The following is a 25190-nucleotide window of genomic DNA, read 5'->3' as shown; positions in this document are numbered from 1 at the left end:
CCGAGGCCGTTGGAGTCCTGAGGCCGCGCCGCGGGAGCGGGGGAGGGCCGCGCGGACGGCGGCCTGCGCTGAGCCTCTCGCCGGGCCTCGCCGGGCCTCGCCGCTTCCCGCATGCTGCCGGCTGCTCGCTAAGCGGCGGCGGCGACGCGTGAGGGGCGCACGGCGGCGGGGCTCCGGCGCCCGCACTTCCTCCTGCGGCGCCGGTGCGTGGCGGCGGCGGCCGGCGGGATGGCGGCGGCGGCGGCCCGGGGGAGTGGCCGCGCATCTGCGGCGCGGCTGCCTCTGCTCCTGCTGCTCGCGCTGCTCTGGGCCCCGAGCGGCGGCCGCGCAGCCCCCGACGGAGAGCTCAGCCACCGGAACAAGGAACCGCCGGCGCCCGCCCAGCAGCTGCAGCCGCAGCCCGCGGCGGCGCAGGGCCCCGAGCCCGCCCGGGCCGAGGTGAGCAGGACGGGCCGGGGGGCGGCGGGCGGCGGCGGGCGGCGGAGGGCGCTTCCCCGGGCCGGCCCGGCCGCGCCCGCTCCCGTGGGGGAGGGGGAGGGGGAGGGAGCGCGAGCGCCGGGATGCCGCGGACGCGCCCCGGGGACCGAGTCTGGACCGCGGACAGCGGGCGGCTCCCCGTGTTCCCCGCGGGCAGCGGCGTCGGGCGTGGCGTGGCTGGGCCCGCTCGCCCCTCGCTCACCGCTTACCCGCGTGCGGCTTTGCGGGCGCGTGCGTGGGCCACACGTGCCTGGGTCGCGAGGCGTGACTCTCCCCTCTTAGGAGCGTGCCCGGGTCGCGGGAGGGCGGAGCGCCGCGGCGGGGGGGATGCCGGAGCCGGGTTCGGGCGCGCCCCCTGCCCCCTCGGTACGATCGTCCTAAGTTACGTGCAGAGTCGCTCGGTCACTCGTACGCGGAACCCCGGCGGGCGTTTTCAGATGCCGCTACCGGGAAGCTGGAGGCCGCGGTGGGAGAGGCTTGGCGCCAGCCTCCCCGCCCCCCAGGCCTCCACTCCCGCCCAGGCTGCGTGTAGACCGTCGCCACCTGACTCATGTTTCTGAAATTGAAATCTGTTTTACTTCTTGGAAATCCCCAGGGGGTTGCCCCTGCCTACTGCCTTGAGCCCATCCTCTCGCAGGATGTGGAGATTTCTTCCCGATTTGGCCCCGAGTCAGCCTCCAGGCTTTTTAGACGCCACTCCCTTGCTCCTACGCCATATCCAAACCCCTCGGACTGGAGGTGTGCCATGTGCCCTGCGGCTAGTCTCCCCAGCAGACAGCCTCCCTGAAAAGGCTTTGGTGGGCTTGGGGCCCACGGGTCAGAACCGCACCCATCTTTCTTTTTTCTTTTAATATTTCATTTATTTATTCATGAGAGACGCACAGAGAGAGAGGCAGAGACATAGGCAGAGGGAGAAGCAGGCTCCATGCAGGGAGCCCCACGCGGGACTCGATCCAGAGTCTCCAGGGTCATGCCCTGGGCCGAAGGCGGCGCCAAACCTTCCCTCCTCTCTGAAGACTTCCCTAAAACTTCGTGGTAATTTCTCTCTCGCTGGTCACTCCTGGGCTCAGCTGCCCCTCTAGCTATTTCCACTTCTGAAGTTGAACTGAAATGCTGATTCGTGAAATGTATTCTTAGTGTTTATCTTCTGGCCCTCTGTCATTTAAACTCATTATCTATCATTAACTCAGTTTTCAATCGCAGTTACTGTGGGTTAAGTAACTCTGTGAGTGAGAGAGATTTTGAATGTAACATTCCAGGCCTTTCATCAGAGTTTTAGTCCTATAGTGATTTTTGGGATATAAATAGTGGTAGGTGTGGTTATTAATAATACCCTCCTAGACAGGAAAAAGGTCTAGCCTTGTAAAATAAGGCAGCAGTGTGTAGTGACTGTATTTAGGTGGTCTTAAGGATCCTTGCCTGTAAAACTGGAGATGGGACAGAAGGGACAGGCACGGTATAATATGATTTTTGTCTTTAATATTTTGAAATGCAGTTGACCCTTGTACAATGGGTTTGAAGTGCATGGGTCCACTTATACCGGAATTTTTTTTTTTTTCAGTGAAGTACTGTAAATGTGTTTTCTTTATGATTTTATCATTTTCTTTTTGCTAGCTTATTTTATTATGAGAACACAGTATGTGGTACATATAAGACAAAATATGTTACTCAATATCTGTGTATGTTATCAATAAGCCTTCCTGTCAGCAGTAGGCTATTAATAGTTAAGTTTTGGGGACCCCAAAGTCATATGCAGTTTTCCCACTGTGCAGGGGCTCCATGCCCCTAACCCTTCACTGTTCAAGGGTCAGCTGGTGGTTCTTTTAAGAGTAATTTATTCTAAATTGTTCTATATTGTAGTAGAATCTAAGTCTCTTGTTTTAATTATATTTTCACCTAACATTTTGATACAGTTCTGGTTTTTTTCTCTGCAGTACTATAGCATGGTGGAAGAGATTTTTCTTTCATGTTTTCTAAACCATGTAATATAAGTTTGCTTTGCTTTTTTTATTGAGTTGGTAGAGGTAAGATATGGTCAGAATTCAATTTAATAACTGGATAAGCAAGGGCTAAACATTGCTGGATATCTCTATGTTGCAACCGATTTGCTTTGCAGCTGCATCCAGTAGATCTTATTAAAGGGTAGGATATTTAAATTTACTTTTCTCATGCTACTGTGTGAGAGTGGACTTCTGAAAATGGAGAGGGAAGAGTCTCTCCTTCACCATCCTGGTAGACATTCACGTGTAAGATGCATTATAAAAATGTTGTATCTCAGGGTGCTTTGAAGCAAGACAACTGAACTTCTGACAGGGCTTTCTACACTGGGTTGGTTTGTTTTTCTATAATCAGGTAAAAGGAAGTTGGGGGAGTTCACGCTCTACTTTGAGTTACAAATAAATTACCAATAAACCCCAGTGTACAAACCCATGGAAGAGTAGTTGTTGACCGCTTGGATCCTTTCATTTATGCAGTTCATGCTTCTAGTGACTTTTTTTTTTTTTTCTTATTCCTTCCCTGAGTGGAGCATGTAATACAAGAAGCAATAAGTCCATTTAGTTGGGGGAGATCAGACAGATTTAATAAAGGTGGTTTATAATTTGCTGCATATTCTGGAAGTCCAAAGAACTGCTCTGGTTGCACAGCATGGTTGATAAAGCCACAAAAGCCTATTGCCTCGCCCAATACAAATTCTTGTTATTTTACTTCTGCTTTACTGTTTCTTGGCATTTCTTTTAGTTATTATCTTTGAACTGTGAGAAGGCCTTCCGTGCAGTATTTTAAACTTTTTTTTCCATTTTCATGAGGTTGTACTCCTGCTCCATACAGCCCGGCCTTGCATTTCTAGCCCTTTTAAAAGGAGCAAAGAGAGAGGCTCTTCGGTGATTCCTGTCTTACTCATGATTGCTGTGTCAGAATGAAGTGATCATGATGTTACTGAGTTTATTTGGTGGTATTCTCCCATCAAAGAAATTAAAAAAAAAAAATCGGTGAGGCTAAATACATTGAGTACATTTAAAATCTCTATTTATGAATACATTACAACACAGTATCATTTATAAAAATAAAGTTAAACTTATTAAAACAAGATGTATTTATAAAAATCTTCTAAATATATAGTATTCTAATGTGAACTCATGATAACAGAAAATAAAATACTAGCAAACCTAACCATTTACAAATAAAAAGACATGATAGTGAAAATTTATAATAAAATACAATCTTATCTTTTAATAGTCTCTTATTTTTTATTTTCTTAAAGATTTTATTTAGAGAGATTGCGTGGGCAAGGGAAGAGGGAGAGGGAGAGAGAGCATTTCAGGCAGATTCCCTGCTGAGCCTGGAGCCAGACACAGGGTGGGTGGATCTTGGGACCCTGAGACCACCACCTGAGCCGAAATCAAGAGTCAGTTGCTTAACTGACTGGACCACCCAGGAACCCTTCCAGTCTCTTAAAACTGGGTTTATCCGTGGTGTCAGTCACACATATATTTTTATGCACATTTCCCACCTTGTGGGAAAGGTAAAGTAATGGGGAGGGGACAGTTCAAAGCCAACTCTAAGCATTTTCCTCTAGATTCCTTTATCTCCAAGTAATTTCACCTCTTGTATGATGACTTGTTGAGCGGCTTTATTGCTGTTTTCTTGCAGGGAGACCCGTCCTTTTCCGGGTAGCTGGTCGTAGCTCCTGTTTTGCAGGAACATCTGCATCTTCCCTGGCTCGTGCAGCTGCCTGGCTGGGGTTCCCACGCAGGTTTCATTCAGGTCACTGCCGCCACGTGCCCATCTGAACTCTAGGGCTCTTGTTTGCCTTGTTGGCATTTTCATCCTTCTCCTGAAGATCATGAAAGCCCAGAGGAATACTTTCTAAAATGAGGGAGTTTCCCCCTCCACCATTTTTCAATTTGGAACTAATTTTATGAGTAAAGATGAGTTTTATTCAGCAATTTTTTTTTCTTTAAATGAGCCCTGCTCTCAAGATGTAAATACTTTGTACCTGAAACCCACCATTTCAAATGAAAATACTGAAATGGTGGTATTTGCACGAAGGAGCACTGGTGTTTCATGACTGATAACACTGTGTCGCTGGATGGTGGGATACTGGACTTTCTAGCCCCTGTCCGTGGCTCCCCTGTGACATCTACACTTTCTGCCTTTCTCCACACGTGGGACGTGACCGCCATCTTCTCCGTACCTCTCCCCTGTGACCCTGTGCCTGTCCTCTTCCCACCTCCACTACTTCCCCCCTCCTCAGGGTCTTTATTCAGTACTCACTTTCTGTCTGCTGACACATGCCCGCAGACTTCTCCTTTTTGGGAAAGATGGGAAAAAGACCATTAATTTAACTACTTGACTGTATTTGTTCCTATTCTTCAGTTTTATAGACCAGATTTCTAACTAGGGAATGAGCTGCTCTTTCACTTCAGTTTAGTCTTCCAGTGTCTGGCTTCAGTCCCTATCTTTTCATTGAAATTCTGGGTTTGAAGGATTCCTACAACCTACCTACTCGCTACGGCCTGGGGTCTTTTTCAGATCTCATTTCACACTGTTCATCCTCCTTTAAGAACCCTACCCCATCTTGGCTGGATGACCCTCTGTCTTAGTAAGCTTACACCTCTCCTCTTCTGTTAAGTGGAGATAACAGCTCTCAGGTTGTTGAGTAGCAGGGTAAACCGTATATGTGAAAGTATTTGGCGGCTAGTTAGTAGCTCAGCGAATGGTGCCTTCCCTGACTTGACCATCTGCGGTGCTGTCCTCCCTGGCACTGAATATCCACAATGGGTTGTGTTGTGTTCTGTTTATCCCCTACGTCCCCCTTCCCTAGGTAAAGACCTTCTCTAGGGCTTATTCTTTTTCCACTTAATCCCATCCCCCCTTCCGTTGAAAATCTCATCTACTTGCAGAGCATCTGGCTGATGGCCTCTTGGAAACCTTCACTTGAAATGCTTTTTACGGCCTCACAGTGAACCTGTCTGGAACCTTATCTTTTTTCCTCTTGCCCACATACTTTGTAGGAATATAAATAATTCTCCCAGTAAACTCAGCAGAAAAGCTTACAATCATCTTTGATCCCTACATCCCCCTCCTCAGCTTTTTAAAGTCCTCTTGATATCTTTCCTTTCCATCCTGCGCAGTTTTCCCTTCTTTAAATTGTCTTCAACATTGGTCTTACTTAATGCAGCCACCCTCCTCATTAATTGGTCCAGTGGGTGGCCTTCTCTACTTCCTACCGTGATCTATTAGTCATATTTGTGGCTTCTCAGAAACTTTTAAGGGCTTCTTGCTTGCCTCTGAGCTGGTCTAACTAAACACAGGATTTTCAGTCTGAGTTCAATTTATCTTTCTCATCTTACCCCAGCCATTCATCTGAAGGTTTACTCCCTGTTCTCTGAGCATGCGTTGTAACCTTTCAAATAGTCCTGGGAATGAGCTAAGGGCACATACCCCGATGCATCTTGAAGTTAGTCACTCTGTGAGTGACTGGTACCAAATCCTGCTGTGGCTTCAGGGAGGCTGATGAAATGAATTTCAGGGTCGCCCCCCACTACACCCCCGTGGGCCAAAGGTTGCCCCACAGGTTGTTAATTCCTCCATACTTCCACATAGTAAATAAGTACAGAGCCCTTACTTTCTGGTTGGACCTGCCTGTGGCCAGATATATCCTTCAAGGAATTAGTTCTCCATAAGCAGAGCAAGAGATTGGGTCAAGAAATTTTTGAAGCAGTGGACAACAGGTGTCTGTCGTGTGCATGAGAAGTACAGAGAATGTAGAGTGAAAAAGTATGTCTCTTCTTCCTCCTATATTCTAGTTCAGGGGTCAGCAAACTGCATTTTACCTCTGGCTCTTTGTTTTTATAAATAAAGTCTTTTATTAGAACAGAGCCATGCCCATTCATTAAAGTATTATCTATGGCTGTACTCAAGCTATAGCATGAGTTGGGTAGTTATTTGTTTTTTTGTTTTTTTTTTTTTTTAATTTTTTTTTTTGGGGGGGGGTAGTTATTTGAAGAGACCATGTGGCCCATGAGGCTAAATATTTATGCTTTAAGAAAAAGTTTGTGGACCCCTGTTCTAGTCATTGTGGTTTCTTCCCTGTAAACACCCAGGGCTGAGATTTGGCATGCATTAACAACTGTAATAAACTATATACCTACTTCCTATATGCATAATATGTGCTTTTTTTCCAATTTAGGAATACCTTACTGACTTCTCTTCATTGGCATAAATAAAACGTTCTAATTTTTACTTACATTTTAAAATACATTCTGAGACATGGAGCGACCATCTATGTAACCAGTTCCCTGTTGATGGACATTTAGTTATTTTGTCTTTTATTATTACAGATGATAATATTACAGTTATAGATGTTACTAATACAAAAAGATTAAATCCTTGAGTGTTCCTACCTTAAACTTTGTTTCAGTCATGTATCTGCCATGACTGGTATGCATTCACTTTCACTTGAAGATAGTAGGATCATTGGACTGGAGTCGTTGGGGTAGGCCTTGCTTCTGAGGTTCTGTGTAAGTTGGAACTTGAGCAATCAAGGTAAATAATGAAAAGGAGGTAGGAAGGGGCAGTAGGACTGCACGATTGAAGGCTTGTGGTTACCAAGAGCTCCCCAGGCCCTTGTGTTGCACTGCTCAGAACTATAGCCCTGAGCCATGTGGTGCTTCTTAGGCACTTGAAATGTGTCTAGTCCAAATGGAGATGTGCATGAGATGTGTGTGTTAAGTAGACAGATGCCAGTGTGAAAAAAACGCTGTGTTTCCAGAGTAGTATTTCGGATGTATCAGGTTAAATAAGATATTATTACAAATAATTTCGTCTGCTTTTACTTTATAAAATGGGGCAATAGAGAATTTAAATTACGTGGCCTGCATTATTTTTTACTGGGCAGCACTGCTCTGGCTCATCCTTCAATATGGAATCTGAGGCTCGTTGTTAAACAGTGAGTTAACATGACAAACTTACTTTAACAAAGATTAAACTGGTCATGTTGTGGTGTGCTATGGTAACTCCTTATAACCGAGTGCTAGGCATCACTCTCACAGCTTTACATGTAGTGGCCATTTAATCTTCACGGTGACCGTGTCTGTGGAGCTACTACTCTTACCCGGCAGCTTGAGTCGCAGGGAGGTAAACTTCCGGGCCCGAGGGCAACCGGTAACTGGTAATGCCTTGGCTCGGGCCCAGGCAGCCTGATACCAGAGCCACGTATTAAACCACTGCAGGTCACCCTGAAGGTGAGTTAGAAAAAAAAGGAGATGCTCCTGCTCCTGCGCAGTGAGCACTTAGGCATTTGACAGCAAATGAATAGAGGCTGATCGTTTCCTGGCTCTGTTATTAGCATTTTAAGTTTTAAATTGATTTCTGTAATACCTGGTGGCTTTAGCTTTACGTTCTTGTCACAATGGTGGTTGGTGTTTTAACACTATCTTTTTGGATATCCCAGATCAGCCTTATGTATAATAAAAGTTGCAAGTCGGTTTTCCTGTGTTCTGTATATAGCAAGTTCTTAAGAATATGTAGTTTTTTGTTTTGTCCTCATAAGGCAAGTTTTATTTTGTCCTTATTTCACAGAAAAACAGAGAGGCTAAGTAATGTGGCCGGGGTTTTATGGCTGCGAATTATAAAGCCACAGGAATATGTAGTTTTGATCACTGTTGTGTTTTTAAAAGCAAGCATTTCTGTTTGAGTTTAGAGCTAATTGGTCATAAACTGTGTATATTTTTTCTAAACATTTTCTTGGAAAATGGTTGCACTAACAAGAACCGGAGTTGAAATGTGTTTTTTGTTTTTTGTTTTTGTTTTTGTTTTTTTTTTTTTAATGATGGCTTAATGATCCTTTGAAGAGAAAGGAAGCTCATTCTTAAAGGAACATCAGCATAGATGGAACTAAAGTAGTGATGGACAGAAAGCAAGAATTCCTTAAAAGGGTACTTGCTTCATCAAGAGCTAGCTTCCACAGCTGTCCTTTTGGTTTAGTCCTAACACCAAATATTTTCTAAAATGTTAAATCTCCCCAATTTTTAGCTGAGAGGTCTAGTTTGATAAATGCTTACATCTTGCTGATATTTACTGTGGAACTGGGACTCAAGTTTATGTCCCGAGTTGAGGAATGACATGCGGACTAAGAATGTAGGATTTGATTCTTTAACATCTCTGACGAGGACTTTTGTAAATAAAAGTATTTCTGTTTTTTTCTTTTTCTTTTTTTTTTTTTTTTACGATTTTATTTATTTATTTGACAGAGAGAGCACAAATGGGGGATCAGCAGGCAGAGGGAGAGGGAGAAGCAGGCTCCCTGCTGAACAGAGAGCCTGATGCAGGATTCCATCCCAGGACCCCAACCAAGATCATGACTGAGGCTCCAGGCACCCCAAAAGTTATTTTTTTACCCTATTAAATATCACGTGTTCTTGGGGTGGTTTTTTTTTTTCCTTCTCTTTTTTTTATGTCTTACGTTTGTAGAGATTCATAGACTTTAAAAATTAATTACAGATGGGCTGTTAGGATTGGAGATGTTTAGAAGGGATTTATCTAGTCCACAGTTTCTCAGCCTGGGAACTATTGACATGTTGGAGAGATCATTTTTGTTGTGGGGGTTGGGGGTTGTCCTGTTCATTATGTCCCATCCATAGCAGCATCTGTGGCTTCCACCCGCCACATGCCAGTAGTTCCCCTTGAGCTGTGACAACCAAAGTGTCCCTGGACATGACCGAAAGACCCCTGAGAGACAAAGTGGCCCAGTTGCAGACATCGTGCACTCCCTGTGTGAGGAGGGTCTCTGGAACACTCTGCTGTGAGGAGGGAGCTTGCCGCTTCACCAGCCATCCAGTTCAGCCTCCCCGGGGCAGAAATCTTTTCTCTGGTAAACTGAAACTGGCCTCCTAAGACTCCGCCTGTGGCTGTTTTTGTTCTCCCTCTTTGCTCCCCAGCAGAGATGCGGACCGGCAGACTGACTTCTGCAGGCATGGAAGGTGGGCCCCAGTCCTTCCTAGTCCCTAATTTGATTGTTTTAGAACGGTGTTGGCAAGCTGGGTTTTTTTTTTGATGGACCAGATAGTATTTTAGGTTTTTAATTTAAGGTCTCTGTTGCATAATTTTCCCTTCCTTCTTTCATCCCTCCCCATTCCAGTCCCTCTTTCTTTTTTTTGCAACCCCTTAAAAATGTTAAACATTCTTACATGAGTTTCAGGTGTACAGCGTGGTGATGTGACAACTCTCTCCATTCTGCTCCCTCTGGAGTGTGGCTACTGCTGTCACTGCACGCCTACAGTCCCACTGACTGCATTCCCTGCGCTGTTCTTTCATCCTCGTGACTTATTCCAGAACTAGAAGCCTGTAGCTCCCACTCCCCTTCACCCATTTTGCCCATCACCTTACCTACATCGCTCTGGCAGCCATCAGTTATCTGTAATTCTGAGCTTGCTCTGCCTTTTATTTCTTTGTTTATTCATTTGTTTTGTTATTTTAGATTTCACATATGAGTGAAACCATACGTAATTATCTTTTTCTGATTTCACTTAGCAAATAGCCTCTCGGTCCATCCATGTTGCACATGGCAAAACTCACATCTTTTCTATGGTTGAGTAATATTCCAGTGTGTGCATGTGTGTGCGCGCGCGTGTGTATACACACTGTTATATCTTTATCCATCCTTCTATTGATGGACGCTCAGGTTGCTTCCCGATTTGGCTATTATAAATAATGGTGCAATAAAGATAGGAGTGCATATATCTTTTCTAATTAGTGTTTTTGTTTTCTTTGGGTAAATACCCAGTAGTGGCATTACTGGATCATAGGGTAGTTCTATTTTAAGTTTTTGAGGAACCACCATGTGGTTTTCCACAGTGGTTGCACCAGTTTGCATTCCCACCAGGTTCATGAGGGTTTCTTTTTCTCCACATCCTCACCAACACTTGTTGTCTCTTATCTTTTTGATTGTAGCCATCCTGACAGATTTAAGGTGATACCTCATTATGGTTTTGATTTGCATTTCCCTGATGATTAGTGATGTGGAGCATATTTCCATGTGTCTGCTGGCTATCTGGATGTCTTTGGAAAGATAACTGTTCAGATCCTCTGCCCATTTTTAATCAGATTATTGAGGTTTCTTGGTGTGGTATAAATTCTTTATATATTTTTATATCCTCATATATACTAAACTTCATCTTAGCTAGAGCCATTTCTTGCTCTAGCCTGTTGAGAGCTTTCTGGATTCTGTTTTGTCCTATAAAATGTTAAAGGGATTTCTCTCAGGTTTCTGTTGGTTGAACGTTTGATAAACGTACCTGGCTCTCCTCCACTCAAGGTACAAATAAAAATTTGAATGAGATGTATCTAAGAATCTCAAATCACAAATATGTAGAAAATAGGTAGTTTCAATATGTGGCTATTGCTGGTCTCTATTTCTTTTTAAAAAATTATTTTGTAGAATTATACTTGGACCTGCCTTGTAGCATCCATCGGTTGGCGGTTGGAGGTTTGGGTCATTACAAATGGCTTTCAAGAATCCTTAGACAGTAAGTCAGTCCAATGACCACAACAGAAAGACTTTAATTCACATTCAAAAATAAAAGAATTTTAAGTAATGATTTTTTCCCCAAAACTAGCTGATACATATGTATGTTTTTTTATTTCAGAAAGGATTTACACCAGCTGCCCCGGTTCATAGCAATAAAGAAGATCCAGCTACCCAAACGAATTTGGGATTTATCCATGCATTTGTCGCTGCTATATCAGTTATCATTGTATCTGAACTGGGTGATAAGACATTTTTTATAGCAGCCATCATGGCAATGCGCTATAACCGTCTGACTGTGTTGGCTGGGGCCATGCTTGCCTTGGGCCTAATGACGTGCTTATCAGGTGAGTGTGTTTTTTCCTCCTAATGACTTTATTGAATTAAGGAGAAAGCGTGGTGCCAGGGCATTGAGTCATTGACTCATTCAGCTGGTTAGGTGCACTTGGGTTGACAGCATTCCAGAATTTAGTCAAGAGAAAATGGTGTCGGTTACATAAATTTCTAAAAACCATGTGGTACTTTTGAAATTGACTTTTTCAGCGTTTCACAGCCAAGGTCTGTACTCCTCATTTATTCACAAGTTTTTTTTTATCCTGGCTTTGGCTGTGTGTACCCTGGCTTTTTTCTTTTCAGTCCAGATAAGCTTATAGCTGATTATATCTTAGAAATAGGACTCAAGTCACAACAGAGGATTGCCGATCGAAGGACATTTCAAGAACATGTTGGAAACCAAGAACTGTCGAAGGACATTTGGTAATCAGGAACTGAGGAGTCACTTTAGGTTTATTGTGTTTGATTAAGCTGTTCTTACCCATTCTAGTAAAGGGATGAATTTGTTCTTAGATTTCCAGTTTGTGTTACTCTTGCATGGGCTTCAGTTTTTCAAAGAATTAGACCATGAGAAAGTAAACTTAACGCTAAATAGTGAAGCATGGTTGAGTCTCTGGTTCAGAAGCCACCCCAAGCCACCAAGCTGGGTGGAAAACCATGATCTTGCCCCTGAGAGTCAGACTTGGGTTGGAACCTGACTGCTGTGTAGTGGCCTACTGGTAAGTTCCTTCACCTGTGAGCCTCACGTCCCCGTCTGTGGAATGGGCATGTTAATGCCTGCCTCGCCCATGGGACTGTGGCCTGTGTGTCGGGTGCTCAGTCCTACCCCCTCCACCTCTCAGACCTTGCAGGCCTCTCACGGAAGCTGCTCCTTCAAGTATGGCACAGATTCTCCTAATGGCTGCTTGGACGCCTGTTAAAGTTTACGTCGTTTTAATTCTGTCACAAATAAATACTTTACTGATTAAAATAACTTCACTACTTTTCACATTTTATGAGTTCATTTTAGCTTTATTCATATTTTCTAATAAACAATTTTTTCTTCAAAAGTACATTTTGATAGAGGAAATAGGAAGAGTGGAGCGAGTTGTTGGTGAAGTCCTGTGTTTAGAATGAGTTTGAATGATACCAGAGAATTTTGTTTTTGAAGCTTTGGCTTTGAGGGGAACTGGAAAGCTGGCCTTTCTGCTGGTCCCCACCTCAGAACCTGGTGCTCTGGGTCCCCACCGCTCCCCGAAGTGATAGGTTCCTTTTCCACAGCCCTCAGCTGTGCCCACCCTGACTGAGTGCCCGCCCTGCCCGCCCTCGCCCGCCTGCCACTGGGGCTGCTGCTGGGCGCTTTCTCCCTGGCGCTGCCGGAAATAGGCTGGAGCCGTGGTCTGCCCACCTTCTCCTTGGGTTTCCAGAACCCTTTGGAAAAACTGTGTACCCTCTTTCACGTGGAAGTTATTAAAAACTTTTTACCATAGTTTAAGGAGTCGCAGAGATCTAATTTTTGGCATATTGTGTTAAGTAGAACTGTTAAGGTAGTCTTTTAAAATATATCAGGTGGGATCTAAATACCTTTAGCAATTTGATAACCACTGTCACCTTCGTTCCTTTAAAAATACCTGAATAAACTCTTCCTTAACATTTGTTCTTTCTTCCCATTTAATTCTAGAGAGAGAGAGAGAGAGAGACAGAGAGAGAGAGGCAGAGACACAGGCAGAGGGAGAAGCAGGCTCCATGCAGGAAGCCTGATGTGGGACTTGATCCTGGGTCTCCAGGATCACACCCTGGGCTGAAGGCAGCTCTAAACCGCTGAGCCACCTGGGCTGCCTTCCCCTTTAATTCTTATTTTTCTTTCCTTTCCTCATAGAATTTTACCCTAAAGGTGATAACTTTCTCCTTCAAAATCTTTTACGGCTTTTGTTCCTTCAGATTTAGCTTGTTCAACACTGTCATTTACCTGCAGCACAAAAATGCGCATATCACTTGAAATTTTTTTTAAAGATTTATTTATTTTAGAGAGAGAGTGCATGTATGAGGGGAGAGAGAGGGAGAGAGAGAGAGAGAGAGAATCTCAAGCAGAAGCCCTGCTGAGTGTGGAGCCTGACACAGGGCTTGATCTCATGACCCTGAGATCACGACCAGAGCCAAAATCAAGAGTCGGAATGCTTAACCAACCGAACCACCCAAGTGCCCCATATTTTATTTTTCTTTATAAATTGAGTTTAAAAAGATACTGATGGTTTCCTTTAAGTCTCCAATGTTAGTGTTTTTACAGATTAAGTCATAGTTATTAATAGTAAACAGTTGATAAAAGCAAAATATATCACAAACCAAAAACATTTATATATATTTAGCTAATACATCACGCTACCTGAAACATTTTTAAAAGTTTGGAAGTGCATCTCTTAATGAAATGATAGAACTGTTTTTTCTTCCTTTCTTTCCTTTCTTTCCTTTCTTTCCTTTCTTTCGTTTATTTTTAAGTAGGCTCCATGCCCAGCGTGGAGCCCGATGTGGGGCTTGTACTTATCCCTGGGGTTGAGAACTGAGCTGAGATGGAGAGTCAGATGCTTAACCGACAGCCACCTATGTGCCCCAGAACTGTGCTTTTTACATTAGTTCATATGAAGTAAGGTTTATCCTGCAGTCTAATCTTTATTTATTTTTAATAATAGAGGTAAAGGTGGAGAAGTTTTATTCACATAAATAAGTAGATAGTAAGGAATTTTGTTGTAACTGATACTTCGTTTATTGGACTCCTGAGTTTTAAGCTAAAATGATATACTAGTCTGTCATCAAAAATGTTTTTTAATGGTTTACCAGCTGAACAATTAATAACGCTCAATAAGATTACTGTTGATTTTGTTGAAAGCAGAGAATTAGAAGCCATCAAGTATACCAAAAAGTTTCTCTGAAATTTATCAAATGACTGTTCTTACGGGTTACTCCTTTACTTAGAAGGACCATGTTTAACTGGCTCTGTTTAGAACCGATTGAGAATATTGGGATACTGTTCATTTCATTGTACTTTTGCCAGTAAAGGATTTTGTTTAAAAATCGTATCACATCACATCTTTTCAGTACATTTTCGGCAGCGCTTGGCGCTGCAGATTTAGCTCGCTCCGTTTGTGGAAGAATGCCTGCCACCCTCCCTGATTGCCGCAGCAGTTCTAGGAGGTCCCTAGTAAATCATCCGAGTCAGGCTGGCTTTCTGTCAGAAATCATCTGACTTGGTTTTTGAATTTAGGTGAACATGACCTATACGTCCCCATGACAACCATCTGCTTTGGCATTCCTCTGAAGGGGGTGATGGGTGGCTGGATTAGGCAGGGCAGCTGCTTTGAGAGTGGCTGGAGGATGAAAGAAGACCCCTCGGGCTTTAGGATTTCCTCTGATGCTCTCTCTGTCTTGGGGGAAATGCATTTGTTTACATTGGTTGGGGAGAGAAAAGAGACCCGATCTCTTAGTGAAAACTCACTCCTGCCAAGGCCAAAAAACCCCATTCTCATGCCGTGACCATCAGTTCCAAGGAACATAATGCCATTATTTCTGATGTCAGGACCTTAGCAGAAACTTGCCTAAGCCGGGGCAGGCCCGAAGCCCTGCGTCTGGTTTATGACGCCTTGACTGAGGACACCGGTCTTTTAGATGGCCTCTGCTGCCTGAGGATGTATATGCTCATCCTGTGAGGGAAACGCGCCACAGCCCGGGTAAAAGGCATCCTTGTAAAGGGAGCAGATGGCAGCTGGAGAAGGGGCGTGAGGAAGGGGAGCCTGCCTGACTCCTTAGCGTCGAGCACGTTTGCAGGCAGAGGAGTCCCTTAGGAAGGAGCACCTATGCAACTTCAGCATCAGGAAATAGATTGCTCTCCGAAGTTTCATCCGCATCCCCCTGTGAAGTCTCTGCATCCTGGGAGCAGCTCGGTCCCAGGTTGGAGGTTGTGCACTTGCGGGTCTTGAGTCTTCTGTCCACTGGTGGAGGGCTCGGCTGCCCGCGGGGGTGCTGGCCCTCGGTACCCCTGGGCTTCGTTACTGCTGCCCTTCGCCCCCATGCTGCCCTTCTCCCATTTCACTCTTTCTCCACCTGTAATCTGATGTCTGCTTCTGGCACTTTTGTAAAGATCACTTCAGTGATCGGCTTCCTCTCTAGAGTTCAGGTTCATTTCAGCGAGCCCCACAGACCACATTCACGGCCATTCCCACCTTTTTATTCTCTTGGCTTCTATGACGCTGTGTGTCTATAGTTCGATTTCTGTCCCTCCTGGAGAAAATTTCACGTCACCAAAGATTCATATGCCCCACACTTTTATCCCATTTTCTCCCCTTCACACTAATGTCCTTTCGCTGAGCTTCTCAGTGAATCCCACATCTCTCTCTTCACCCCACGTGAGTTTTCTTGGAATCTCAACATTGCCAAGATGTAGAAGGACCAGTACCTTTGTAGCTCTGTTCCGACCAGTTGCAAAGCCCTCACTTACGGAGAAGTAACATCTCACTGTGCCCAGAGCAAAAGTGCTTGGGTGTCCGAGGCAACATTTCCAAAGAGAGAAAATAGAGGGACAGTAACCTGGAGAAGAAAAATTATAAAGCCACATAGTTTCTCCTTGTAGAGATGTCAGGCAGAAAAGATGGCATGGGAGGTGTCTGTAAGTATCCGTATCTGAAGATAGAAGGGAAACTGAGTTAGGAGACTTAGGATTGCTAGATTCCATTTTTGAATTTTAAAACCTTTTATGGAAAATATTTTACATTTACAAAGTGGCAAAAATAAAAGTGCAAAGAACACCTGTATACTTTTTATCTAGATTCACTGTTAACATTTTACTTCACTTGCTTTAGTGTTTGTGAACTGTCTGTCCGGCTATATCCAAATAAAATTGTGCACGTGTATGTACATAAGTGATTTATGTGTTTATAGATATATGTAACATATACATGCTGTATCTATAGATACATAACGCATGTACATATACACATATTTTATATGTATACGCACACATGGACACTTGATAGGAGCTTTACCATCCCTGTTTTAGGTTTTTTTTTTTTTTTTTTTTTAAGATTTTATTTATTTATTCATGAGAGACAGAGAGAGAGGCAGAGACACAGGCAGAGGGAGAAGCAGGCTCCATGCAGGGAGCCCGACATGGGACTCGATCCGGGGACTCCAGGATCACACCCTAGGCGGAAGGCAGGCGCTAAACTGCTGAGCCACCCAGGGATCCCCCTGTTTTAGTTTTGTCAGTAGACCTGACACCTTCTCTGGCAGCTCTTCCCCTCCCGTAGAGAAGCGAGTCCAGGTTAGGTATTACATCTGGTTCTTCTTAGTCTCTTAATCTGGAATTTCTGCACCCTTTTCTTGTGTTTTACGATATTAACATTTTTTAAAGATTCCACCCCCCCCCCCCCGCCCGCCCCTTTTAATGGATCACTCCTCATTTTGTGTTTGCTGTTACCTTGTGATTAGATTAACATTGTGCATTCTCGACCAGAATACTGTGTAGGTGTTTGTCCCTTTGAGAGTGTCACGTCTGATAGAACAGGACGTCCATCTGTCCCTCACTGATGTCAAGATTTCTCTTGTATATGGTCTTTGTCTCTTTCCCTGCAACTAATATGCAGTCTTTAGGGAGAGTCTTTAAGACAATATAAATACTCTGTCCCCATGTTTAGAGTGGATGATCCTCATGTGATCTCTGGTGGCTGCACCACAGTGGCACTCGGGGTCTCATGCCCCATCCTTGTTCCCCATAGGCCCTGATGTGCTGCACTAATAAGAGCTCTCCTTCCCATCCCATTGGCTGGTCTATGTATTGTCAGTATAAACTGAGCAATTTATTTTTTCAGTGGGTTTTAGTTACTTAACTATATTGCTTCAATTGTCCCAGATTTGGCTAGAGGGTGCCCTTGCAAGCTGGCTCCTGGTCCTTGTATCCTACTCCTGTCATCGTTTTTGCTCTGGCTTACTTTCCAGTCTAACAAGATAGTGCAGGTTCATCTTGTATCCTGAGTGTCGAGCCCTGGAATTAGCCGTTTTCCTGACAAGCCTTTTAGGGGGAAATGCTATTTGAAACCAGGGTCTGTGAGTAGAGTGGACTCGTTACTGAGATGTCTTTGCTTCGTTGGCCTTTTCAGTGGAGAGAGCTAGAAAATACATGTCTGTGTCGTGTGTTCATATGCAGATTTGCAGATATACATATTCATACATACAATTAAAACATACGTGTATACATAAGCATAGATTTGATGTATTTTTTTTTTTTTTTTTAAAGAAAAGGATCTTTTATTTATTTATTTATTTATTTATTTATTTATTTATTTATTTATTTATTTATGATAGTCACACAGAGAGAGAGAGAGGCAGAGACAAAGGCAGAGGGAGAAGCAGGCTCCATGCACCGGGAGCCCGACGCGGGATTCGATCCCGGGTCTCCAGGATCGCGCCCTGGGCCAAAGGCAGGCGCCAAACCGCTGCGCCACCCAGGGATCCCAGATTTGATGTATTTCTAACCATGATTTTAAAACCTTCAATTTTGTAATACAGTGAACTGGGAACATTTTACCTATGTGGTTGTACATTTGATGTTCAGGCAGATTTTAAGTGCTGTGTCCATTTTATTAAAAGAACATGTTAAATGAAGAGTAGTTGCGTTTATTATGTATGTGGAATCATCCTCTGGCCCTTCTATAGCTTTTAAATTTTAAACACTGCACTGATAATACTAGTGTAATTTATGTTTCACAATTAGGATTTGGAATCTTGATATGATTCCAAGTATAGTTTTTTGTATGAGTTACACATTTGTCCTCTTTTTTTTAATGATAGGAAAGAATGGGTACATTTTTTTTTTTAAGAATGAGTAAATTTGAATAAATTTTAAAGCAGAGTAAGTTTGAGTCTGTCAAATGTTATTTTAATATATGCATAGGAGTTATTTTCTTTTACAAGATACACTTAAAATAGGAGCAGAGTTTGGGTCATACCTATCATTTGAGAATCTTGTCATGATTGTTTACTTATAGAAGTTTGTAATTTAAAGATTTGTGATGAAGTATCACTTACATATGAAAGTGGTATAGCATCCAAGTTGTAAGACCTCAGGATCTTTAGAGGGCGTCAAAGTTAACTTTCTACCTGAAGTTCTGTGCCCGGCATGACATGTGGCAAGCCAGGCCCTGGCTGAACGTGTCTGGAGAGGAGTTCATTATCTCCCTGTGGAACACATGCCATCTTCATCTGGACCATTGGTTTCATTGTGTTAGGCCACTGGCTTGATCCAAGGTTCCAACATTGGTAAAGGGAAAGAAGTGGAATTATTTAAGGTTATTATGTGTTGGACTAGCTTCTTACGTAAAGATTAGCTTCGAGATGGCTTCAGAACAGTGTTTTTTCTTTTTTTTTTTAAGATTTATTTATTTTAGAGCGAGTGAGTGCGCTTGAATTGGGGAGGAGCAGAGGGAGAGAGATAATCTGAAGCAGACTCTGCAGTGAGCATGGAACCGGATGCAGGGCTTGATCCCAGGACCCTGAGATCACAACCCAAGGCGAAATCAAGAGCCTCCCCCTCTACCGACTGAGCCACCAAGGCATCCCGAGAACAATGTTAAATTATGATTTCTAAAGTTAACTGTTCTGTTGCTTGGTTTGCGATACATGCTAAGTAACAGGACATACTGTTGCATTTTCTTCCAGTTTTGTTCGGCTATGCCACCACAGTCATCCCCAGGGTGTATACATACTATGTTTCAACCGCATTATTTGCCATTTTTGGCATTAGAATGCTTCGAGAAGGCTTGAAGATGAGTCCAGATGAAGGTCAAGAGGAACTGGAAGAAGTTCAAGCGGAGTTAAAGAAAAAAGATGAAGAAGTAAGTCATGGCAGCGTTAGATACCGGGACCAGAGAAGCACCCAGCTAAGAGCCAGCACTCCGAGCTCGTGGGCGGTGCACCCTCTCTGTGTCACAGGTGTGGGCTACACAAAAGGAGCTTGTGCCGGGTTTGCCTCCTAGAGCTGCCTGTGATGGGACCCGGGGTGAGGTGGCCGGGAGGGAGGGACGCTGGGCTGATGCTGACCTCCAGGGATCAGGCTCCTCAGTCAGAGATTAGGAGCTCCCGCAAAGCAGGAACCATAGTTTATATTTGACATGTTTTCTCCTGCAGCATTTAGGATAGTAAGTGAGCAGTAAATACTGATTTATTTGTTGCGGAAGAATGGAAGAATCGAGAACATAGTGCTTGTTGTTGTGTGACATGGTTCAAAAGAAAAGTGTGAGGTCACGTAATTTTAGTTTCTTGGAGCAAATTCCAGAGGATATAAACCCTTTTTAAAAGAAAGATTAAGTGATTTTGTACTATTTTGATTTTTTTCCTGGGGTTAATGTCTCGCTTGCTCTCTTTTTAATTTAGTTTCAACGAACCAAACTCTTAAATGGACCAGGCGATGTTGAAACGGGTGCCAGCACAGCGATCCCTCAGAAAAGATGGCTGCATTTTATCTCCCCCATCTTTGTCCAAGCTCTTACATTAACGTTCTTAGCAGAATGGGGTGATCGCTCACAACTAACTACGATTGTTTTGGCAGCTAGAGAGGTGGGTAGTACTTGAGAAGCAGCTGCTTCTGTGTCCGTGACGCTTAAGCACGGCAGTGTTACTTTGCTCCACAGGACCCTGGGCCGAGGGCCTGCTTCACACGCCAGACGACGTTAGACCTGAACATCCTGGTTCTCTTTAAGATGGCCCATCTCCGGTTTCGACAGTCAGATGGCATTCTGCGTCCCAGCGGAATTGCCATCTTTGGGCTTCTCCCTGACTCCTCTTCTTTCAGTTTTGCCACAATGATAGCGTGGCCGTTGTCTTGACTTGGTTTTCTGTGTGTTTTCTTAGAGCTTTAGCGTTGCACAGGTTACGTTACAAACTGTCATTCGGTGGAACATTAAACAGCCCAACTGTCCAGCACATGAGAAATTAGTTCGTTTATTTACCAGTTTCTATGTACCCCTGGGAATACTCAGTCCTCGGTGAACAGAAACCTCAGGACATCAGATGGTCACAGTCCCTATCTCTGGGTAGGGCGGTTACAGTTGACTTGTTCCTGTATATCCAGTTTCGCTCCTCTTAGACCTGGAATGCTAAGGCCTAGGATGGTGAGCTAGAAGAGGTTTCCGGTCACTCTGTCCTCTCCTTTGCTCGAAAGATACGGAACCTGAGGTGCAGACACTGGGTATCTTATCCGAAGCCAAGCTCGTTGGTAGCCGGGGGCAAGGACTAGAAGCTGGAGCTCTCTCCCTTCGAACATTTTCTTGTTTTGGCTGTCAGATGTCACCTATTTAAAGGAGAGCTTTGCGGGGGGTGGAGGGTGGGTTGTTTTTTCAAAATGTTAATCTTTTGAGAAAGATTAGTTTCCCGTGGGGCATCTTATGGCTCACGCAGGAAGGTGAGCCGAGGAGATGGTGGCGGAAAGCAGTGCTGCGGTTACTTCGCGGCTCTCCTTGAGCGGAGCCGACACCGTAACTGTGTCTTTTTTGTATGTTAGGTTGCGTCGGTTTTCAGTCCAGCGGTAGGATTCAGATAACACGCTCGATCTGAATTAGTCCTTAGCCCCCGGGAGACGCCTGCCGTGAAGGAACAAGTTCCTGAACACAGGCCCCAGTTTCAAACAGGAGTTGAGGGCCGGGCCGGACGGCTGGGCCAGGGCTGCTTTGTCGGACAAGCATCAAAACTGCTGTAAGGAAAATAATGGAGGTCAGGTTTTCACTCGGGCCCTGCATTTTAACACTTTCCTTGAAAATGCCACCGTGGTGGCCGTGCCCTACGTCTCTCTCGATTTCTGGCCTTTTTTACTGGCTTTCGGGTTGCCAGGGTTGGGACCTGGAAGTACGGGACCTTTCGATGGTGGGGTGGCTGTGTGGGGTGCTGACCGGACGGCAGAGGTCCTGGCGTCTGGCCTGCTGCCGCCCGCGTGAGGCACTACCTCGTGAAGGGCCCCTCGGCGGCCTGCACGTGCCCCCACGGCCCCGCGGGCAGAAGTGCCGGCCGGCCTGACGTGTCTTGCCAGTCGTTTGTATAAACTGTGCTGAAGCGCGTTGGCTTTAGTCTGAACGTCATTCCTGCTTCCAACACAGGGGCCTTTGAGAGGTTAATGAGGGACTAAGCCAAAAAACAAAACAAAAAACGAAAGGAGAAAAAAGTAGGGGGTGAGGTTCCAGGATCAAATAAACTTTGCAAATAACAGACTTAAAACTTTGGTATTAAAGGAACTGTTTAATTTTACTTAATCCAGTGACTTTTCAGGCGTCAGTTTCAAACACGGTGACCCCGCCCTTGCAGGCGCCAGCTGAGGCCTCGGGGCCCCGGGGCCCCGAGTTGGTTGACGGCGCTGCGTGTGTCCCCCCCCCCCCCCCAGCAGGATCCCACTCTCCCAGGGCCCCCCCCCAGGGCCTCACCTCCCGGCCCCTGGTTGCTGGGACCTCTGCCCTTCTCCCAGCCCAGTCGGCATGCAGGGGGGTTTGCTCTTGTAAGAGTGTCACCCCTTCCTCATTTCCGCCTCTCTTCTGGGTGCCCCCCACCCCGCCTCGAAGTGGCCCCTCTGCCTCGGCCACCCCTTCAGGGCTGCTTTCCTTCGGCCGCCTTCTCAGGTCCTTCCGCTGCTTTCCTCACCACAGAACTCAACGGGCTCAACTTCCCCACTTTTAACTCCTGTCCACACCTGCTAACCTTGCTTCACTCCTCCCACTGAAGTCCTGTTGGTATTATCCTCACCCAGAGAACCATGGGCAGAACTAGGGGTGTCGTGCCTGTACTTTCTCTTCCCTAACACCTAGCTCTCACTCATCACTAAGGCCCATCAACTCCACCGCCTCAGTTTCTCACATCTTCCCACTTTTCTGTGCCTCCAGGCTTCCACCCCAATCCAGGCAGTAGCCTCCCCCGTTGACCACCTTGCCTTTAGTCTTGTTCCCTTCCCTTCCAGTTCATTCTCTTCTGGGCCTGGCCACCGAAAACCAACCAGTGTCTTAAGCCTAAATTCTAAGCTGATAGATCGGGTCCTTCGCGAGCTGACCTGGACCTCTACCGGGTTTTGTTAGATGGTCACATATTCTGCAGCTGTCTCTTACTGGTGGCCTGTTGTCTTCTAGTGTGTTCTCTCCCCCACACAACAAAGTCAAATCTTCCTGTTTTGCAGGCCTGCCTTTTTTTTTTTTTTAATTTTAGTTATTCATGAGAGAGAGAGAGCGCGCGAGAGAGGCAGAGACACAGGCAGAGGGAGAAGCAGGCTCCATGCAGGGAGCCCGACATGGGACTCGATCCCAGTCCTCCAGGATCAGGCCCTGGGCTGAAGGCGGCGCTAGACCACCGAGCTACCTGGGCTGCCCAGGGCTTGCTCTTCTGGGAAACCTTCACTGGTCTTCCCCACGGGAGGCACCTCCACTTTGCTGTGGTAGCAAGCGTTTACTGGAGGAATACTGTGTCCTTGGCGCAGAGTTAAAGCACCGAGGGTGAGGACGCGGTGAAGGGAGGCGGGAGGCGGGGTCTGTACTCAAAGGCTGGCCTCCTTTCCTCAGGATAGCAGACCCTGCCCGTGGCGAGGTCTAGGTGGAGTCTCCTCAGCACTTGTCCCTTGAGAGCTAAATACCACCTGTGGGTGGAGTGCGCCAACTGCTTTTGAGCTTAGACATTTTTCTTCTACTTTCAGCTCTATTCCTAGCTAGAACACGTTCCATAGATTACACACTTGGATTTTCAGAGCTCGGTAGGCTTTGTTGTTGTTGATCTCCATTTGCAGTGGCTAATAGTTCTCAGGTAACCGTTTCAACCGCTTTTAAATTAACGGTAGTTATACTTGCTTCTAGGACCCGTATGGCGTAGCAGTGGGTGGCACCGTGGGCCACTGCTTATGCACTGGATTGGCAGTGATCGGAGGAAGAATGATCGCACAAAAAATCTCTGTCAGGACTGGTAAGTCTTTGGTTTTGTATTTTTATTTTTAAAATTTTACTATTTCTTAAAGTAGGCTCCACATGGGGCTTGAACTCACTACCCTGATGCTTGAGCCATCCAGGTGCCCCTTTTGTTTTTTAAATTACAAAGAAAATACCATTTGTTTTACCTCTTAGAATTACTAAGAGATGAGAGAAAGAGGAGTTGGTTCTAAATTTTTACTTCTGGAGTTCGCTCTGTCTCTACAACAAACGGTGACCTCTTGGAGGTCTAGGTCATTGCCTCTGCTATTGCAAACATGGGCTGTTTTTCACATACATAGATGCTGGTAAAATACAAATTCATCTAAAAGCCTTACTGGAAAAAAAAATAAAAGCCTTACTGGATTTATTGTCGCTTTTTATCGGTATATTTAAGTAAAAAAATCAAGTTGGAAATAAAACTTCTTGGCCTTAAAAGTATGTCTTACGAGATTGGGATTCATAGGTGGAGACCGCTTACAGATTCCACTGAAAAGCTCCTGTGTAGCTGGAGGCTCTATTGCTCTGGAGCAATAAAAAAATCTCTTTGCTTGTTGGGAGGTTGTTGAAAGTTCCTTTTAATAACAGAGTTTTTTAAGAGGAGTTGGGGTTCCATTGTTGCTTGTCAGCACGGTCTCAGTTTTAACACAATTGTCATTTCTGGAAACCGCGCTGGAGCAGCACTGGGTTACTCCTGCCCATTCAGGCATAGGAAGTATTCTTTGCTGTAGAAGTGGGGTTTGGGTGTTTCTAATGATTTATTTTCACGGTTAGTTCACCAGATTAGAATAATGGGCAACAGCTCCCTCATAGAGGAATTTTTCCTTATTTCATTTTTTTTTCTCTTCTCTTACAGTGACAATCATAGGAGGCATCGTATTTTTGGCATTTGCATTTTCTGCACTGTTTATAAGTCCTGATTCTGGTTTTTAACAAGCCGTTTGTTCATTTGTATTTCGTTTAAGATAGGTAACTCTTATGTTTATGTACATAGTGTACATTATAACTAAAAGTGACAGAAAAGACTGTATTTTGTAGCATTGATTTGTGAGTTTGACCTATTTAAATGAAAGTATTATGTCAAAAAAAAAATCATTGATTCTATTTGCAACATGGATTTTTAAAAGAAACCTGACCTCTAAGTGTGGATTTTTTTCTTCAGTACAATTATGTTAATAATATGGTCACTTTCTCTTTTAGCGTATGTGGGTTTTTAGGTGGGAGATGGTATACACAGAACCACTGTGCAATGAGGTCTACCCTTGGTTTTCTTTCAGCACTGACCATATTTTCTCCTGGATCACTGAGGTGTTTTATGATATTTGCCTTAAACTTTTCCTTGGGAGGAATGAATTTTAGCTTTTAAAATACTTCCTTACGGGCAGCCCCCGTGGCTTAGCGCTGCCTTTAGCTCAGGGCCTGATCCTGGAGACCCGGGATCGAGTCCCACGTTGGGCTCCCTGCATGGAGCCTGCTTCTCCCTTCTCTGCCTGTGTCTCTGCCTCTCTCTGTCTCTCTCATGAATAAATAAAATCTTAAAACAAAATACTTCCTTAAGCCAGAAAGCAGTGTAATCACAAGCCTTTTAAAAATTAGTTTTTTTCTTTTTTAAGGTAACGTGTCACTGTAACAGGATGAGAATTGTTTGCCAGGTCCGTTCTCCCCCCCCCCCCCTTTTTTTAAATTGGGTGAGAAACCCAATATGAAAACAGTCAATATTTGACAATGTGGAATTACTAAATTACAAGAGAATACTATGAGTGTATTCATATTTTTTCTATATTGAATAAACAATGTAACATACAGTGTAAATAAAAGCCGTATGACCAGAGCTTGTTTTCCCTTGTGTGTTATATAAGTGAGTCTGTAACAATAATTTACCAAAGCAGTATTAACAGTTATAG

The 25190-nt window shown here is 44.6% G+C and overlaps 1 protein-coding gene across 2 annotated transcripts; it reads left to right on the top strand.

Annotated features, from left to right (window-relative positions):
- TMEM165 (transmembrane protein 165) lies at positions 1-25117 on the top strand. Of its 2 annotated transcripts, XM_072748982.1 has the most exons (6): positions 1-438; positions 11127-11352; positions 19022-19197; positions 19736-19918; positions 23179-23284; positions 24143-25117. In XM_072748982.1, exons 1-6 carry the CDS (start codon positions 229-231, stop codon positions 24217-24219), a joined length of 978 nt encoding a protein of 325 aa, XP_072605083.1. In that variant the 5' UTR covers positions 1-228; the 3' UTR covers positions 24220-25117. The 2 variants fall into 2 exon arrangements, with proteins under 2 accessions (XP_072605083.1, XP_072605082.1); XM_072748981.1 differs by lacking the exons at positions 23179-23284; positions 24143-25117 and adding an exon at positions 19993-20284.
- Positions 25118-25190: the final 73 nt, after the last annotated feature.

Source organism: Vulpes vulpes, chromosome 2 (assembly GCF_048418805.1).
Source record: "Vulpes vulpes isolate BD-2025 chromosome 2, VulVul3, whole genome shotgun sequence".
Taxonomy (NCBI): Eukaryota; Metazoa; Chordata; class Mammalia; order Carnivora; family Canidae; genus Vulpes; species Vulpes vulpes.
Note: the sequence above shows the minus strand (reverse complement) of the source record. Positions and strands in the feature narration are given on the sequence as shown.

Bases quoted from the DNA above. Each gene is read 5' to 3' on its own strand.
- TMEM165 (XM_072748981.1), top strand. From the start codon at position 229: ATGGCGGCGGCGGCGGCCCGGGGGAGTGGCCGCGCATCTGCGGCGCGG. The intron at 439-11,126 runs GTGAGCAGGACG...TTTTTATTTCAG, and splicing joins CCGAGCCCGCCCGGGCCGAG to AAAGGATTTACACCAGCTGC. The intron at 11,353-19,021 runs GTGAGTGTGTTT...ATTTTCTTCCAG, and splicing joins CCTAATGACGTGCTTATCAG to TTTTGTTCGGCTATGCCACC.